This window comes from Microtus oregoni, unplaced genomic scaffold, assembly GCF_018167655.1.
Source record: "Microtus oregoni isolate MIOR12 unplaced genomic scaffold, Mior012 000026F_ref0000081, whole genome shotgun sequence".
Lineage (NCBI taxonomy): Eukaryota > Metazoa > Chordata > Mammalia > Rodentia > Cricetidae > Microtus > Microtus oregoni.
Window position 1 is genome coordinate 23,088,685 of NW_024543085.1, and position 17,866 is coordinate 23,106,550.

A 17,866-nucleotide genomic window follows, 5' to 3' on the forward strand; every position below is an offset into this window, starting at 1 on the left:
CATTTTCAGAGTATCTTTTGTCCTTGACGTGACAAACTTCATACTCTTCTTTACAGATTTTGAAAATACAGGTGCATCTATGTTCATTTTGTTAACTAAAGCTTTCTACCTTCAAATTTGCTTATGAGAAAACACACACATACTCACACACACTTGCATATTTTACTGATCTACATATTTACTGAGAATAATGTATAAAGCATAGGCTACTGGTTGCATAATTTTGAATTTGATGATGAATAAATTTTTATTTATATAATCCTGTGCAGGCAACATCTTGAGCTTATTTATTTATTTATTTATTTATTTATTCTGCTCAGTAAGTTTCAGGTGGCATTGGTATCAATGAAAGTTCTCATGTTCCCAGAGCTCACTGCATTCAAACCACCTGGAAACTGCTCAGAAATATAGAATAATCTATCCCAGGCCCACGAAATTATATCTGGATGCTAAAAAAGCATGTGGGCAATTTTTGGACAAACAGCATTTTTATTGGTACTGTTAAATATTATTGTTCTTCCAAAACTGATCTTTAAAGTAGGTGATTTGGGGTTTTGGTTTTGGTTTCATTTTGCTCAAAAGTAATGACTAAGTAGGCAAGCTAACTAGAATTTAGCAAGTAGTCTGCTTTTGTTCAATGTCACTGCATTTGGAGCTACAAAATCTTAGTCCTAGCTCTATTTTTATAAATGACTGGTGCTGTGGGACAATGGTCTTGTACCCTGTTGTTTGTATTGTTTTAATAAAATGCTGATTGGCCAGTAGCCAGGCAGGAAGTATAGGCAGGGTGACCAGAATAGGAGAATTCTGGGAAGAGGAAAGGTTCAGTCTGCAGTCATCACCCAGACACAGAGGAAGCAATATGAGACTGCCTTGCTGATAAAAGGTACCAAGCCATGTTACTGACACAGACAAGAATTATGGGTTAATGTCGGATATAAGAGTTAATAAGAAGCCTGAGCTAATAGGTCAACCAGTTTATGATTAATGTAGACCTCTGTGTGTTTCTTTGGGGCAGAATGTCTTTGGGACAAGGCAGGACAGAAACTTCAGCCAACAGACTGGAAAACAAACAAACAAAAAACCAAAAAAAATTATAAAAAAAACTTTGAGGTATTCTAGACTCACTTACAAAAGCCACATATATAATTGAAAGGCCATATGAAAAACAGTAAAATATTTACCATTTCTGTGTGATTGGATAACCACCAACTGCATTCTTTTACTTATTTTTTCACTTTCTAGCTAGTGATTTTAAAATCTAGCAATGAGTTATGGTTATATGGGCTGTCCCCTGCGGGCTCATGTATTTGAACACTGTGTTCCCAGCTGGAGATTCTGCTTTGGAAAATCATGAAACCTTTTAGAAGCAAGGCCTGGCTGAAGAATGTGGATGGCTGGGGTGGGGTGGGAGCAAACTTGGAGAAATATAGTCCAGCACCATTTCAGACATAACTCTTCTGATTTCAGCCTGTGAGATCTAACAAGCCACATTGTCAAAGCTCCGGCTGCGACACACAGAGCTATCCCAAACTCTCTAGCCATCTTGCCCCGAAAGACTGCACCCTTTGAACAGTGAGTCAAAGTAAATCTCTTCTTTCTAAAATTTTCTCTCTTGGGCACAGCTATGAGAAAAGTCACTAAAACATGCATAAAACATGACAAAAAACAAACAAAAGTATTTTTGACTGTGTGGTAAAAATTAAGATATAAGGAAGTAATAAAACCATCTGAGGGTAAAATGACAAGGACAAATTCAAATAAGACTCCAGGATTCCAGTTACAGCTATGAGATTTAACACTTTGACTGTTTTTAATAATTCACTTCCCTGGTTTCCAGTTTCTCTATCTAAAAGATTGGAGAATGATTCTGATTTTACATTCTCTCTCTAAGCTCTGAAATCTAGTGTGTCTGAAATCAATGCTGTTTTGCCATCTGATGCACCTATTGGAATTCAATACAGAATTTGAGAAATGGAATAAATAAGTCATTCTGGGATTTTTGCCTTTTGACTTGCCAAGAGCAGAAGCAAATCAGCCACTGGCCACCCCAGAGTACTAATATGCAGACACTCTTCCTGATAGAATCTTAGCCCGGGCAAAGGGACAAATGAGACTACCAGAGCACATTCTAATCCAGATTTTATTATTATTTGGCTATCTTTTCATTCTGAAACACCAAATCAAACTGCGGAAATCTAATCCCCCTGCTAACTACCGAGTTCATTTACAGAGCTGCAGAGCCCTGAGTGAACAGAGGCGAACATCCTCATTTCAGAGTCTTCCATAGAAAATGAATGACTGCTGAGAGGTAGCTATCCTGGAAAACGTACCTAGTCACTCTGGCATGAGAAAACAAACTGACAGGCCTTTCCAGAAGCTAATTATTGTGCCTGCTATTTGGTTCACTGACAAAATTGCTTGTTTGTAGGAAGAAACATATTCGTGCATTGGTTTTTCCATTACCACTATTTCCATCATCATAAATAAGAATCAATAGGCCATTTCATGTAGCATATGCTCACCACCATTTATAACCTCAGTGTCAGCTGTATACAGGCTAAGCTGTGTGCCCCAGTGGGCTGGCTGAGGATCAAAAGAGAGCAGACACGGGGAGAACTTCAGATTTAAAATTCATCCATGAGCAACTAGAGGAAAATGAGGGAGCACTGTTTGTCTATAAAGATGGAGCACAGTGCTGAGCACACAGTAGTCTATTCAAACTCATCATCAGGTGAATGAATGACGGATGAATGCGTAAATGAATCACCAGAAGGTTCTATGGAAGTAAATGGAGCTCATTGGCCTTCTAGGGATGATGTTTTGACAACAGCAAGGTCATTTGTAACTCCCGGTGCAGAAATAAATGCAGAGACACAGTGTGAGCTGAAAAACAGCCTACCTGTGAGATCTGAGTTCAAACATAGGTACAGTTTCCTATGAGACTCATTACGTGAAAAATACTACGTGGAAAAGATAGTCATTCAATGAGGCAGGTGATATCTCTAAAGAAAACCTCTTTTCTGACAGTAGCAATGTTGTTGAACAAAATATAGTTGCAGAAAAGACAAATCAGAGGAAAGATAGAGAGAATAACATACGAAACTATGAGGAAGAAGTCAAAGCAAGGGCCAGAGTGAGAAATGCATATGTGGAAACAGGGAGACAGTGAAGACACTCATCCAAGAAGGTTTGGGGGAGTGGAAAGACAAGGATACTGAGATGTGAGTGGGGGAAGGAGGGAGGGAAAGGCCAGATAAATGTCTGCCAAATAACAGCTATCACCACTGATAACAAGTATAGGAGAGTCTTTTTTCTCTTCTTGAGAAAGACAAAGGGAATTTTAAGTAGGATTAAGTAGTGGTAGCTTTCAGAACTCAGCAGCTCTCAGAAGCAATAATAACTACATAAATAGCTAAGTGGATGTTAGGAATTACCTCACTTGGAGTTTGGCCAGCGTATCAAAAGTTAGAACGCTAACACATTTCTCTGAAAGCTTTCCTGAGACACTAGGGGGTGGGGAATCATCTCAAACTGTCTGAACCACGCTAATGTTAGGAAGAGGATGCACCTCACTGCTGGAAGATACTCTGTCTCCCGAAAATTAATAAGGCAGCCGCCAACGCTGCTGGGAAGCACATTCTTACCCATGTAAATATATTGCCAGCAGCACCGCCAATGGAAGCAAATTGCTACAGTCACCAATTATCACACTCTAATATAAAATTTTACTCAACACATATAATCCAAAAGAGATGGTCTAAGAGGGGTAGGAAATCCATGGGAATATTTAATTTTTAGAGTTCTTTTTTTCTCATTGTGTGTTAAACAATCACTTAAAAAATAAACTTATAGGGGGCTGTGCAGCATTCAGGGGATAACTGGAAGGTATCAGTTCTCACTTTTTACCTTGTGGACCTCAGGGATCCATTTCAGGTCAACACGCTTGATGCCAGGGGCATTTTCCTACTGATTCAATTCTGTAGCCCTAAACATGAACTTTTTAAAAGACAATTTTAAAAAATAATTCCCAGACCCTGGAAACCTTCCCTCATGTAAATACAGTTGTTTTTCCTCTCAAGTACTTAACCACTAACATGTTTTATCATTTTCCCTTCTTCCCAAAAATAGAGAACAAAATGGATTATGGCAATAATCTAAGTCACAAATATCTTTTCTTACAATTTGCAAACTTTTAAAATTTTTATTAATTTATTTTTTAAAAACCTGTCTTTTCTCATTTTACATACCAAACTTGGTTCCCACTCCCTCCACTCCTTTTGCTCCCTGCAACTTCCCCCCAATCCCGTCCCAAGATCCATTCCTCAGAGAAGGTAAGGTTTCCTTTGGGAAGTCAATAATGTCTAGCACATTGCTTTGAGTCAGGACCAAGGCCCTCCTCACTAGGCTGAGCAAGACATACCTCCAAAGAGAATGGGTTCCAATAAGTCAGTACAAACAGTAGGGATAAATCTTGGTCTCACTGCCAGTGGCCCTACAGTCTGTCCCAGCCGTACATATTCAGAGGGCCTAGCTTGGTTCTATGCTGACTCCCTTGCTGTCAGACCAGGGTTGGTGGGCTTCCATTAGCTCAGGTAAGTTGTTTCCGTGGGTATCCCCAACATGGTCTTGACCCCTTTGCTCCTCCCTCTCTTCGGCTAGACTTTATGAGTTCAGGCCAATGTTCCACTGTAGTTCTTTGCATCTGCTTCTATCACTTGCTGGATGAAGGCTCTATGATACCATTTACAATAGTCTTCAATCTGACTACAGGGCAAGGCCAGTTCAGGCTCTCTCTCCACTACTACTTAGGGTCTTAGCTAGCGTCATCCTTGTGGATTCCTGGAAATTTCTCTAGTATCAAGTTTCTCCTTAGCCCCATAATGGTTCGCTCAATCAAGAAATCTCTTTCCTTACTGTCTGTCTCTGTCCTTCCACCATCTTGATTACCCTGTTCCTTCAAGTTCTCCTCTTCCCTCCCCTTCTCGCCTGCTCCTCCTCTTTGGCCTCTCTTCTGCCACAACCCCACACTCCCAGTTTTCTTAGAAGAGCTGGTTTATTTTCCCTACTCAGGGGGATTCATGTATGTTTCTCTTAGAGTTCTCCTTGTTACTTAGTTTCTCTGGGGTCATTGATGCTAACGGCTCCTTATCCTTTGCTTTACATTTAAAATCCACTAAAGAGTGAGTAATGCCAGGCTTGTCTTTCTGGGTCTGGGTAACCTCACTCAGGATGTTTTCTTCTAGTTATATCCATTTGTATGCAAATTTCAAGATGTCCTTGTTTTTTTTTTTTTTTTTTTTTTACAGCTGAGTAGTACTCTATCATGTTAATGTACCACATTTTCTTTATCCATTCTTCGGTTGAGGTTGTTTCCAGGTTCCGGCTATTATGAATGATGCTGCTATGAACATAGTTGAGCAAAAGTCCTTATAGTATGATTGAGCATCCTTTGGGTATATGCCCAAGAGTGAGTTTTTGGGTAGATTGATTTACACTTTTCTGAAAAACCACCATCCTGATTTCCAAAGTGACTGTACAAGTTTGCACTCCCAACAGCAATGAAGAAGTGCTTTCCTTACTCCACGTCCTCTCCAGCATAAGCTATCACTGGCGTTTTTGTTCTTAGCCATTTTGACTGGAGTAAGATGGTATCATAGAGTCATTTTGATTTGCATTTCCCCGATGGCTAAGGATGTGCAACATTTCCTTAAGTGTCTTTTGGCCATTTGGGAGACTTCTTTTGAGAATTCTCTGTTTAGATCTGCATTCCATTTTTTTAAATTGGATTATTTAATATTTTTATGACTAGTTTCTTGAAATCTTTATATATTTTGGAGATCAGCCCTCTGTCTGATATGGAGTTGGTGAGGATCATTTCCCATCAAGTAGGTTGCCTTTTTGTCTTATTGATTGTGTCCTTTTACTTTACAGAAGCTTCTCCATTTCAGGAGTACCCATTTATTTATTGTTGCTCTTAGTGTCTACACTATTGGTGTTAGATTTAGGAAGTGGTTTCCTGAGTCCATGTGTTGAAGGCTACTTCCCACGTTCTCTTCTATGAGGCTCAGTGTGGCAAGATTTATATTAAGGTCTTTGACTTGAGTTTTGCGCATGGATATAGATGTGAATTTATTTGCCTTCTTTTACATGTTGACATCCACTTATGCCAGCACCATTTGTTGAAGATGCTTTCTTTTTCCACTGGATAATTTTAGTTTCTTTGTCAAAAATCAGGTATTCATAGGTGTGTGGATTAATATCTGGGTCTTGATTCAATTCCATTGCTCCATGTGTTTGTGTCAATATCAAGCTATTTTCATTACTGTAGCTCTATAATAGAGCTTGACGTCAGGGATCATGATGCTTCCAGTTTTACATGATTGTTTTGACTATCCTGGGTTTTTTGTTTTTTCATATGAAGTTAAGTATTATTCTTTCAAGGTTTGTGAAGAATTGTGTTGGAATTTTTTGATTGCATTGAATCTGTAGATTGCTTTTGTTAGGATTGCCATTTTAATTATGCTGATCCTACCTGTCCAAGAGCATGGGAGATCTTTCCATTTTCTGATATCTTTTGCAATATCTTTCTTCAAAGACTTAAGGTTCTTGTCATATAGGTCTTTCACTTCTTTGGTTAGTGTTGCTCCAAGATATTTTACATTATTTGTGGCTATTGTGAATGGTGATTTTTCTCTCATTTCTTTCTCAGCCCTTTATCATTGATATATAAGAGTGCTAGGAATTTTTGTGGTTGTATCCTGCCACAATACTAAAGGTGTTTATCAGTTGTAGGAGTTCCCTTATTGAATTTTGGAGGTCATTTATGTATACTATCATATTATCTGCAAATAGTGAAAGTTTGGCTTCTTCGTTTACAATTTGGAGTTCCTTGATCTACTTTCATTATCTTATTGCTCTAACTAGAACATTGAGTACTTTGTTGAATAGATATAGAGAAAGTGGACAGCCTTATCTTGTTTCTGATTTTAATTATATTACTTTGAGTTTTTCTCCATTTAATTTAATGTTGGCCGTTGGCTTGCTGTATATTGCTTTATTATGTTTAGATAGATCCCTTGTATTCCTGCTCTCTCCAAGACATTTATCATGAAAGAGTGTTGGATTTTGTCAAATTCTCTTTCAGCATCTAATGAGATGATCATATTTTTTCTTTCAGTTTATTTATATGGTGGATTACATGAATAGATTTTTGTATGTTGAACCATCCCTGCCTTTCTGGAATGAAGCCAACTTGATCATGGTAGATGATTTAGTTGATGTTTTCTTGGATTTGGTTTGCCAGTATTTTAATGAGTAATTTTGCATCAGTGTTCATGAGGGAGATAGGTCTGTAATTCTCTTTCTTTCTTAAGTCTTTGTGTGGTTTTTGTATCAGGGTAACTGTAGCCTTGTAAAAAGAGTCTGGCAGTGTTCCTTCTGTTTTATTGTGTAGAACAATTTGAGGAGTATAGGTATTAGCTCTTCTTTGAAGTTCTGGTAGAATTCTGCACTGAAACCATCTGGCCCTGGATTTTTTTTTTATTTATTTCTTCCTTGACCTAAGGGCAATTCAATTGAGTACTGTTCAGTTTCCATGAGTATGTAGGCTTTCTGCAATTAGTGTTGTTTTTGAATTCTAACTTTAAACCATGGTGATGCAATGAGATAGAGGAGGTTATTCCAATATTTTTTCACATTTGCTTTGTTACCTAGTATGTGGTCATTTTTGGGAAGGTTCCTTAAGGTGCTGAAAAGAATGTATATTCTTTTGTGTTTAGATAAAATGTTCTATGATGTTTGTTATGTCTATTTGAGTCGTGACATCTGTTAGTTCTCTTATTTCTCTGTTAAGTTTCTGTCTGGTTGACCTGTCCATTGGCGATAGCAGGGTGTTGAAGTCTACTATTTGTGTGTTGAGTTTGATATGATTTAAGCTTGAGTAATGTTTCTTTTACATATGAGGGTGCTCTTGTATTTAGAGCATAGATGTTCAGGATTGAGACTTCATCTTTACAGATTTTTCCTGTGATGGGTATGAAGTGTCCTTTGCACATGCTACTTTTCTAAAGTAAGTTATATCACCATTCATTTCTTGCTAGAAAACAAACTAGTTACTTGAGTGTCCCTCAAATGGGATTTGAATGGAAATCTTATTGACCCAGTTCCCGAAGATACATTTTCCCCCAGCACTTAAACACCACTTTCATTGCACTAAAATAGTTGTCATTGAACAAATTATTACATTTAAAACAGTATTCAAATAATTCAAGGAATTATAAAGCAGACCTTCCACCAATGCTTCATTCAATAACAAAACAGTTCAGTATTTATATCTGAAAGAAGTACTAAGTATATGTTGCCAATAGTAAAACTGCATGCCTCAATTTACTTAGAAAACAGGAGTTGAAAACCTGGTAATTCCAGTAATAATGTGTGTGATAAGTTAGTAATCAATTTCCTAACACACACAGACACACACACACACACACACACACACACACACACACACACCCCACAGGAAAAAAAAGTTTCTCTATATCATGAACTGGTATAGTTTTGTGGCCCCAGCCTAACCAATCGAATTTGAATTTGAACAGGACTAAATAGCAATGTTCCAAATGCAGTAGTATGGGGTGAGAATATGCATCAGTTCAAATCCTGGTCACTCTACATGTAAGTCTTCTGTTGTGGTATGAATCTGAATTGTCCCAATAGACTCACAGTTTTTGAAAAGTTGCTTCCCAGCTGGCACTGCGAGTGTGGAAGGCCCTGAAAACTTTGGAAGGTAGGGGATAGTAGGAGGAATTAAATCAGTACAAGTGTGTCCTTGACGGCCACAAATGTCCCTGGTCCCCTCCTCACTCTCTTCTTCCTGTGTATCTGCTATAAGGTTAACAACCTCCTTATCCACATGCTCTTTCCATGTGCTGGGCCTCACGGTGAAACAGAATTGATGCAGCCACAGACTCCATCAGAATGATGTCTCTGAAACTGTGAGCCAAACACATTCTATCTGGCTTGTGTTGTTTTTATTGGACTTCTGTGGCTGCTGTTGTTTTTCACTGAGTTGACAAAAGTAATGGATACCTTCTCTTTATAAAGCTTTGTTATGTGGCCCCGTATCTCCAACTGTTCCTTATGAACCCTCCTCTCTGAGAAGCTGGACCTTCTCTGGTCAGACAGCAGCCTGCCACACTCTATGCCACACCTTTCACCTGAAGACCCACTTTTGCCTTCATCTCTGACGCACTCTCCCAGATTCTTCTGGTGATCAAATGTGCATTGTACTTGCAGCCATGAACTTTTCTGAACTTTATTCCAATCTAAGTTAAAAATTAGCATTTATTTATCACATATATATGTATATCTATGTGTTTATATATGTACATATGAATATACATACACACATACTTCATACATATGTAGGTATATATACGTGTATGTGTATGCTTTTATATGTATACTTAATATATACATATGTGTATATATACATATATACACACATATAATCATATATATCATATAACATATACTATATAATACTTCCCCCAAATAAATGTCAACACTTAGGAGTAGCACCAGCCTCTTACTGCTTGCCCCAGAGTTTCTCTAGGAAGTTTCTCTACAGTTTTACTTGAAAATATGCAAATGTGCTGGAACCTTTTCAAGCCTTCACCTCTAAGTTTTTCTCAGGTTTTCTTAGCATATTTTATTTATTTATTTATTTATTTATTTATTTGCCAAAGTTTCTCTTTCAAGCATCCTTTCTTCATCTATTCTGTTCTGTGTTTCCCCCACCCCAGGGTTTCTGAGTCTCTCACCTTCTCCCTGGCCCATGCCTGAAGGCGTAAGTCATAAACAATGCCACACCAGTTTGGAATTATGATTAATAGGGTGGTATTTATTTAAAGGGGAAAAAACTTACAGATCACCGTCAGCCCTCTGCTCAACCAGGAAGGGAGTCTAGTCTCCAGCGGAGCAGGAAGTGAAGAGAGAGAGGAGAAGGAAGTGGCCGCTTTTTTAAAGGGAGAGAGACCACTCCCCAATGGGCTGGTATCTCAGCGGTGATAGGCTGGAGGAGTGGGAGGACCTCCCGTAACACATGCCTCTGCAGCTGACTGCTGTGTCTTCCTCTCCACAGACTAAGGATAATCTCGACACTCTGTTCATTTCTCTTCCTCAAGCCCACTATTCTGTTCCTTTTTCTGAGCACCCCCATGATCATGTGCTGGTTATGGTTGTTGTTCTTGTTTGTCAACTTGACACAATCTAGAGTCAGTAGTGGGAGAGCCACAGTTAAGAAAGTGCTTCAATCAGATAGTCCTGTAAAAGGTCTGTGCAGTGTTTTCCTAATTAATGACTGATGTGGGAGGACCCGGAATGACTGATGTGGGAGGACTCAGAAACTGATGTGGGAGGACCCGGAATGATTGCTGTGGGAGGACTCAGAAAGACTGATGTGGGAGGACCCAGAAACTGATGTGGGAGGACCCAGAATGATTGATGTGGGAGGACCCAGAATGATTGATGTGGGAGGACTCGGAATGACTGATGTGGAGGACTCGGAATGATTGATGTGGGAGGACTCAGAATGATTGATGTGGGAAGACTCGGAATGACTGATGGAGGACTCAAAATGACTGATGTGGGAGGACCAAGAATGATTGATGTGGAGGACTCAGAATGATTGATGTGGGAGGAACCAGCATGCTATGAGCACTGCTACCCCAGGGCAAGTGGTCTTGGGTTGTTATGAGAGCAAACATGGCAAGAAAAGAGAGAAGTCAATAAGTAGCATTCCTTCATGGTCTCTACTTCAGTTCCTGCTGCCATGCTGCTGTTGGAGTTCTCTTCCCTGACTTCCTTCAGTGGTGTGCTATGATACAGAAGTATAAGCTGAAACAAACCCTTTCCTCTAAGTTGGTTTTGGTCATGGTTTTTAATGGCAGTGATTCAGACACTATCCTTGAGTTTCTTTTCATTCTTCATCCTTTCTCCTATGATAAGCGCATCTGTCCTCATGTCTAACTTCAAAATTCTCTATTTATAACTTCATTTGAACTTTTAGTGACTCCATATAGGGTCTCAGACCTTAGGCTGCCATCCACTGGGAAATTGAACAGCTTGTATCAGAATTAAATCCAACTTGGTTCCCAAACATCTCTTTTTTCTGTTGTTTGTTTTCTTAGCTGATTACATCAGCATCTCCCCAGACCTCCCTATCAGAGATTCATCATGCATAACCTCCATCTCTTCTCTGCCTCAGTGCTAATTACTTACCATGTAGTAAGAATACCTTCTAGAGCAATTGTTCTCAACCTGTGGGACATTAGCCCTTTGAGGTCACATATGGGATAGTTAAATCACAATTTGTAACTGTAGCATAAATACAGTTATGAAGTAGCAACAAAAATAACTATGGTTGGGGCCATCACAACATGATCAACTGTATCAATTGGTCAGAGTATTAGGGAGTTTGAGAACCAATGGCCCAGAGTGTCCACTCTGTATACATTGTACTGCCCTTGGTGGTGACTGCCTAGCACCAGGACTACGGCTGAGTTCACTGGCATCCCCTCTTTATTCCCCTGAACTCTTGACCTTCTTACATTTCTCCTAAAAGAATCTTCATGAAACTGCCATCTTAGCAACTCTTCTGAGCGACAAACCACGTCACCCTGCTGTCTGAGCAGGATGAAGCCCAAACCCCTCAACTCTGAAAACCGTGAAGACCATTCCTTATTCTTTGACACACCCAATGCCATCCATCTCCTTAATCCTAACACTCTCACTCACCATCTTCCAAGAGTCGTGGGTTTTTTCCTCCAATCAAAAGAAGTCGTTCTAGCTTTAGCGCCTGCTGTTTTCCTATCTTCACAAAGCTGACATCTTCACATGATAGCAAGATCTCTTCTCTCAGGGGTCACGCCTGTGTGAATCACCTTTGGACCACACAAACTAACTGTATCCTCTCTCTCAATTCCACCCTGCCTCTTTCATGCTCATTTTTCTTTTATTTCTCCTAAATTTATCTCAGCATCTGAAAGCACTGGTCCACTTTCATATTTATTTAATTTATTCCTGACACATCAGATGCATGTGTAAACTTATGAGCATGGATCCTGTCTTGCTTCCTTCCATGTTCGGCACAGGAAGGATGAAGTAAGATATCCTTTCACCAATTTGTACGTCTTCATATTCTCTCTGATTATGTGCCCGTGATAACATTTAGCATCTTACTACTTCATTGGAACAAGATATGAGATAGACAGAATGTAAGCCATCTTGAAACAAAGTGAAGAAGGAAAACCACGTCTAACTAATTGTAGTTTTCAGTATCATTTTCCCTAACGATTTCTGGGGTTTTTTAATCATGCTATGAACAATACTCTTTAAATATTCAATATGTTAGTTTCTAATTATATCACAGATATATGTTTACATTAACCTTGTATCATGAGCTTACTAAATTTACAACTTAGTAGTAACTGCTAAAGGTCCTATTTCTATGTACACAATCATGTTGTTTGCAAATATAAAAGTTTTATTCTTGCATTTAAAGAGGGACACTCAATGATTATTATTTTGAGTACAAGCTATAGGAACTAAAAGCATCAGAAACCATGGATGCTGGGGGATAACTGTTATGCTAGATGGAGAATAATAGCATAATGGAGAAACACATTGCCATAGTTTAAAAACACTTGTCTTACAGCAATGTATGATCAATTATCCTCACTGTGTTTGAATTCTTGGAAAATAATATCATCTCTTGACTGTCTGCCTACAACCTATAAAACACATTAAGGCAATTTTCTCAAAGAAGACACTTAAAATATGTTACTCAAATACAACTGAAATACCCCATTGCTGCCCACAAGGTATATTATTGATAAATGTATAAGAACCAGTGAACGAGCTTTAGTTTACTGAATGATGAGCTCATGTTCATCCCTGCTAAGGAAATATGAGATACAAGAAAACAGAGGATTGCCAATCATGACGCAGAAGCACTTCCTCTCTTAGGTGATGTGAAAAAGGTAAAGCAAAGGAGGGTCTACCTGTGCATTTCTTCATGTGACTGTTTCTCTTCCCATGTGATCCCAATTTGCATCCAAAATTCTCCTCCCAAAATTCTGCAAACCACACATTTCTTCGATTATTGGCAAGAGTTCGGCTTCTAAAGTATCGATCAAACCCTATTTTGAAGGAAAAAGATATGATTTCAGTATTCATTCAAAACCAAAACAAAATACAACCAGAACTTTGAAGAAATGTTTCATTAACAATATTTATAACATATTATATATGTACATATTATATATAATAAATATAGTATATGTGAATAAAACACACACACATATATATACACAAATGAATAATTCTTTTCTCTCTCTCCTAACATAAATTGACTTGACACTCCAGACTTTTCTGTATCTAATCCTACCTCAACCTCTATGTCTTCTGTATATTCTATTTTCAGCTAATTCAATAAGGCAATCAGAAATGAAACAATCTTATAGAGTCATGGCTAAGTAGTCTGAATGATTAGTTTTCTCAGGAAACTACCTCGTTTAAGGGAAGACATAGAAACAATGCCTTACCCCAGAGGATGATATTAAAGCTAGGAATTGAGGTCATTTTCAAGAGTGTTATGAGGATATTTTGGAAACAGACCACCCATCTTTAAGGTTTCCTCCAAGTTTTCTGTTTCACTTATTTTTCGATAGGGTCAATTAATATAATGTATCCAGTGGTTTAATCCAATCTTTCCTTGTAACAAGCTTTAACCCTCATAAACGTCCATTCAAGTGCACAAAAGTAAACTACAGTAACTAGCATCATGAAATTGTCTAATTTTAATATAGTGCTTTTTCACAAGGAAAAAAATCTTTAAACTACACTTTTAGCACTTATTGGTTGCATGGTGGAAATGAATCCTGTGCCAATAGAGATGTATATTCCATCCGGAGTCAACAATGATGATGATAACTCAGAGGTGAATTATAACTTTGACTATTTCATTTCTTTATTTTTCTCCAATGTTGTAGATTAAACCCAGAGCTATATGTACCTTAATCAAGTGGCTGATTACTCAGCTATGTCCCCAGCATGCATCTGAACTTTGAGTTTATTGAAATAAAACAAATTATCCTTATTACATCCTTACCATCAATTGATGCCCTTTTGGGCAAAATTGTCACGGCCCCTTCTGCAATCGCTTCCTGTTGATAGACAGGTGCAATTTTGGATCCCCAACTATCTGAGCCAATCCATAGGAAATGCCCGCTTTGGTTTAATTTTTTAGCTGCTTCCAATATCCTCCTATAGGAATAAAATGAAATAAGTATTTATCATTTATTGTGAAGTACTACAGTTATGCTGAAGCCTCAGTGTGTCCTCCAAATTCCATGTATCAAGGCAACTTAATTTTCCAATTGATATGTTAATGGTTTGGTGGTGGGATTCTTGGTGGGGTGTAATCCGGTTTGACTAAGTAGGGAGTGTGGGCCCCAGGATGACACGAATGTCCTTCTGAGAGAAGCAAAGCCCAGAGTGAGACGCTTCTCTGACTTGCCTTATGATGTCCTCCCTTTAAAAGCTGCCTCAAAGCAGCTAGAACTCTGCTTTTGGGTCGCCAGAGCCAAAAGCCAAACAAGCTTTCTCCTTTATAAATTTCCAAGTCCACAGTATTCATTGATAGCAACAAAAAGTGAAACCAACACAGTTTTATAAAGTTAAAAACATTCAGTGGGTCACTGTTAAACAATTAGTCAATCATGCTAATTGCTTGAGCCTTATCATCTCCTAAAGGGAATGCAGCTGAAACTCCAGCATGTGTTAATTGGGCTAATCCTTAACCTGTTCTCATCACTGTCTCTCATTCTGATTTAGCTTGTCTCACTCAGTTCCAGGTTTTACTCTACGGGCATTGCTGATACGGAAATGAGAAGGCTGTGGCATCAGAAGCAGAAGGTAGATTGTGTGCAAAGGAACCTAGCAATTCTTGTGAATCTCACCAGATTTTGCACTGTTCATAAAATATGTTTAGAAAGGATGCGGGGCACAAATCTGATCTTATAACCTGCAAGAAAGTAATCAGCACCTGATGTCGTCCTCGTTGGCAAACATGATCACTGCACGCGCATTAGGTGTTTCCAGAAGGCGTTTGATAATTTTTTCAAATTCTCCAGGTCTTGGTTCACGTGGGATTTTCTGTGATTGAGCAATGCAAACACCACCTGTTTGAGGGGGAAAAGTTTGTTTCAGAAAAAGCACGTGTTTAATTAAATCTTTTTAAATTAAATCTTAATGAGGTTAATTGCATTGTAAAAGCACATGATTTAATACAAAATATTGTTTTCCTAAACATGTGCCATTCTAGCTCATTGAAAGTAATTGTACCTGTTTTATTATAATATATGCACAAAGTAAATAACACCAAAGAGAACTTGGTTTCCCTCCACAAATTTAAACATTTTGTTGTTTTTCGTGGTGGTGATCGTGAAGGTTTAGAGAAGTGCTGGAACCTAAGATCTATGAGGAGATCCTGGGGATGGAAGGGCAAAGGGGACACTTTACAATTATTTATTATAAGACAAAATGCACGTTATAAAATTATCTCTGACTATATATTGCATGTGAGGCTACTACCAAATAGCAAGATCCTTTTTCTTCTTTTTATTACTAGTAGAAAACATTTAAAGTTATTTTTTTTTATTTTTTTTATTATTATTATTTTTTTTTTTTTTTTTGCTCATAGCATTGCTTCACACGTTAGCAGACTATGTTGTGAGCTATCCAACAAGTCTCAAAGATTCAAGCACTGGCTTGACATAAGATTCCATTATACAAATCAAAAGAGCTATTTGAGGCCACCAACGAATAGGAGAATTGGAAGGGAGAGGAAAGAAAGAGGGGAAGAAGGAGGGATCCAAGACTCTTTCAGTCTTTTCTAAAACAATGAGAAGCCAAAGAGAAGCTTAGAGAAGGTTCTGCCTCCAGGACTCCAACATATTAGTAGAAGAAAGCGTTTTGTTTTGGTTTCCTCATTGCAGTGGAACGGAGGCAAAACATATCCTAACACTGATAGGGAAAATAGAATTTAGCTATAGGTTTTTTTGTATTGTAGCTCAAATGGGCTTTTTTGAGCCAGTTGAGAATGAAGTTGTCATTTGTGACACTGCTTTAGTAGGTAAAGGTATTTTTACTCCCAACACCTGACAATAACCAGTCACTCAACAATTAATGGCTAATGCATAGTTATATATTATGCATTAGATCCTGCAATATCTATCTAATCTAGAAAACACCATCTAATCTGGAGACACTGTAACAAATTACCATGGAATATGTAATAAACTAGAAAATTACAAAAATTCATTATGTAATGGGAGCAAAGAGGAAAGATAATGGGAACTTGGAAGAGGCAGGTTTCAAGAAACACATGCAAACACACACACACACACACACACACACACACACACCACCCCAGTGTGAAGAAAAGAGAGGTTCATAACAGACTACAAGATATGAAAGAGCCCAGCTTAATATCAGCCTAGAGTACAAATGGATTAAGGTTGCTCAGAATGGCCATTTCAGAGCAAGAATATATTTGTCAGGATTGCATGTGAAATATCCAAGCACTGAAAGTTAATTCCCAGGCGATGGTATTAAGACAAGGTTGTTGGGAAGAGACTGAGTAACAAGGATTGAGCCCTATGAGCCAAATTAGTATCCTTTCATAAAAAAAGAAAGAAATAAGGGGGAAAGAGAACATAGAGAAGGGAGAAGAGAAAGAGGAGGGAGAAGGGAGACCAGAGAACTCTCTTACACTACAGGCCATCTGAGAACACAATAAAACAGTCAATTATCTTTGAAGCAAAAACTGAGCCATCAGAAGACTCCATTCACACTGGTACTCTGTTCTCAGACTTCTAACCTCCAGAAGCATGAGGAATAAATCTCATTGTTTATGAGCCACCAGCATACTGCAATCTATTACAATAGCTTGCCGGAACTAAGACATTACATAATTTAGACTTCATCCTAAAACAAAATAAGAATTCATTTAAACCTAACCATCCAGAAAGAGATAATCTTTCTTTTAGGAAGAAAACTGAGCCTAGCAACAGACAAGTAGTTGAATGTGTATGATCAGACCTGATATGTATAGCAGAAACGGAAGAGTAAATATTGATTAGTTTTCTAATATGTTTGAAAATATCAAAAACTGACCCTGTAGTAGAAATGTACGCGCTAACCTTGTGCTATAGTCCTCAGGGACAGAGTTATTCATAGTGGGGCTGCTTCCTATACTTACCGACTAGTATACCAGTAAGAGTATAGTGATCAATTCATTACACAGTAAGTTGATCCAGTATTTACAAAATATGTGTAGGGAATGAAGATATAAGGGCAAATAAAATGGACATACCCTCTTCTTCAGAGAATTTAGATATGGAAGCATTTCGGGCTTTGCGAATTATTGCTAGCCCTGTGAAGAAGAAGGGAATTTATACTGGCTGGCTCAGTCAGTGGTCAGGAAAGGGCACTCTGAAGTTGCATAATTTAATTGGCCTCAAAAGGATAAAGTACCTGTAGAGCATAATATAGGAATTGTAAGGAAAAAGCTGGAAAAAAAAAAACAAGCAATGAGTACAGAAGTCAGTCCTCAATGGCCCGTGGAAAACACTGGCTGCCTGAGCATGGCATTTCACGGATGAAAAGACATGAGGACTCCTGATGTCAAGGGAGACCCAGAGTGTAAACAATAGAAGCAGAAATCCCACTGAGAAGGTTATGGACATCCGTGGTGGGGAACAATGAATAAGACAATGCCACCAAAGGTAGGAAGGACAGA

At 38.4% G+C, this 17,866-nt stretch overlaps 1 protein-coding gene across 3 annotated transcripts in view; it reads right to left on the reverse strand.

The window, feature by feature from the left end:
• Grm8 (glutamate metabotropic receptor 8) overlaps positions 1–17,866 on the reverse strand; it is an 837,648-nt gene that overhangs the window by 460,896 nt on the left and 358,886 nt on the right. For all 3 annotated transcript variants that reach the window (XM_041675768.1, XM_041675769.1, XM_041675770.1), the window contains exons 4-6: positions 15,110–15,245; positions 14,174–14,328; positions 13,065–13,202 (exon numbers count right to left, since the gene is read on the reverse strand). In XM_041675768.1, the coding sequence (XP_041531702.1) occupies positions 13,065–13,202; positions 14,174–14,328; positions 15,110–15,245 (429 nt within the window). The remainder of the gene's footprint in view (positions 1–13,064; positions 13,203–14,173; positions 14,329–15,109; positions 15,246–17,866) is intronic.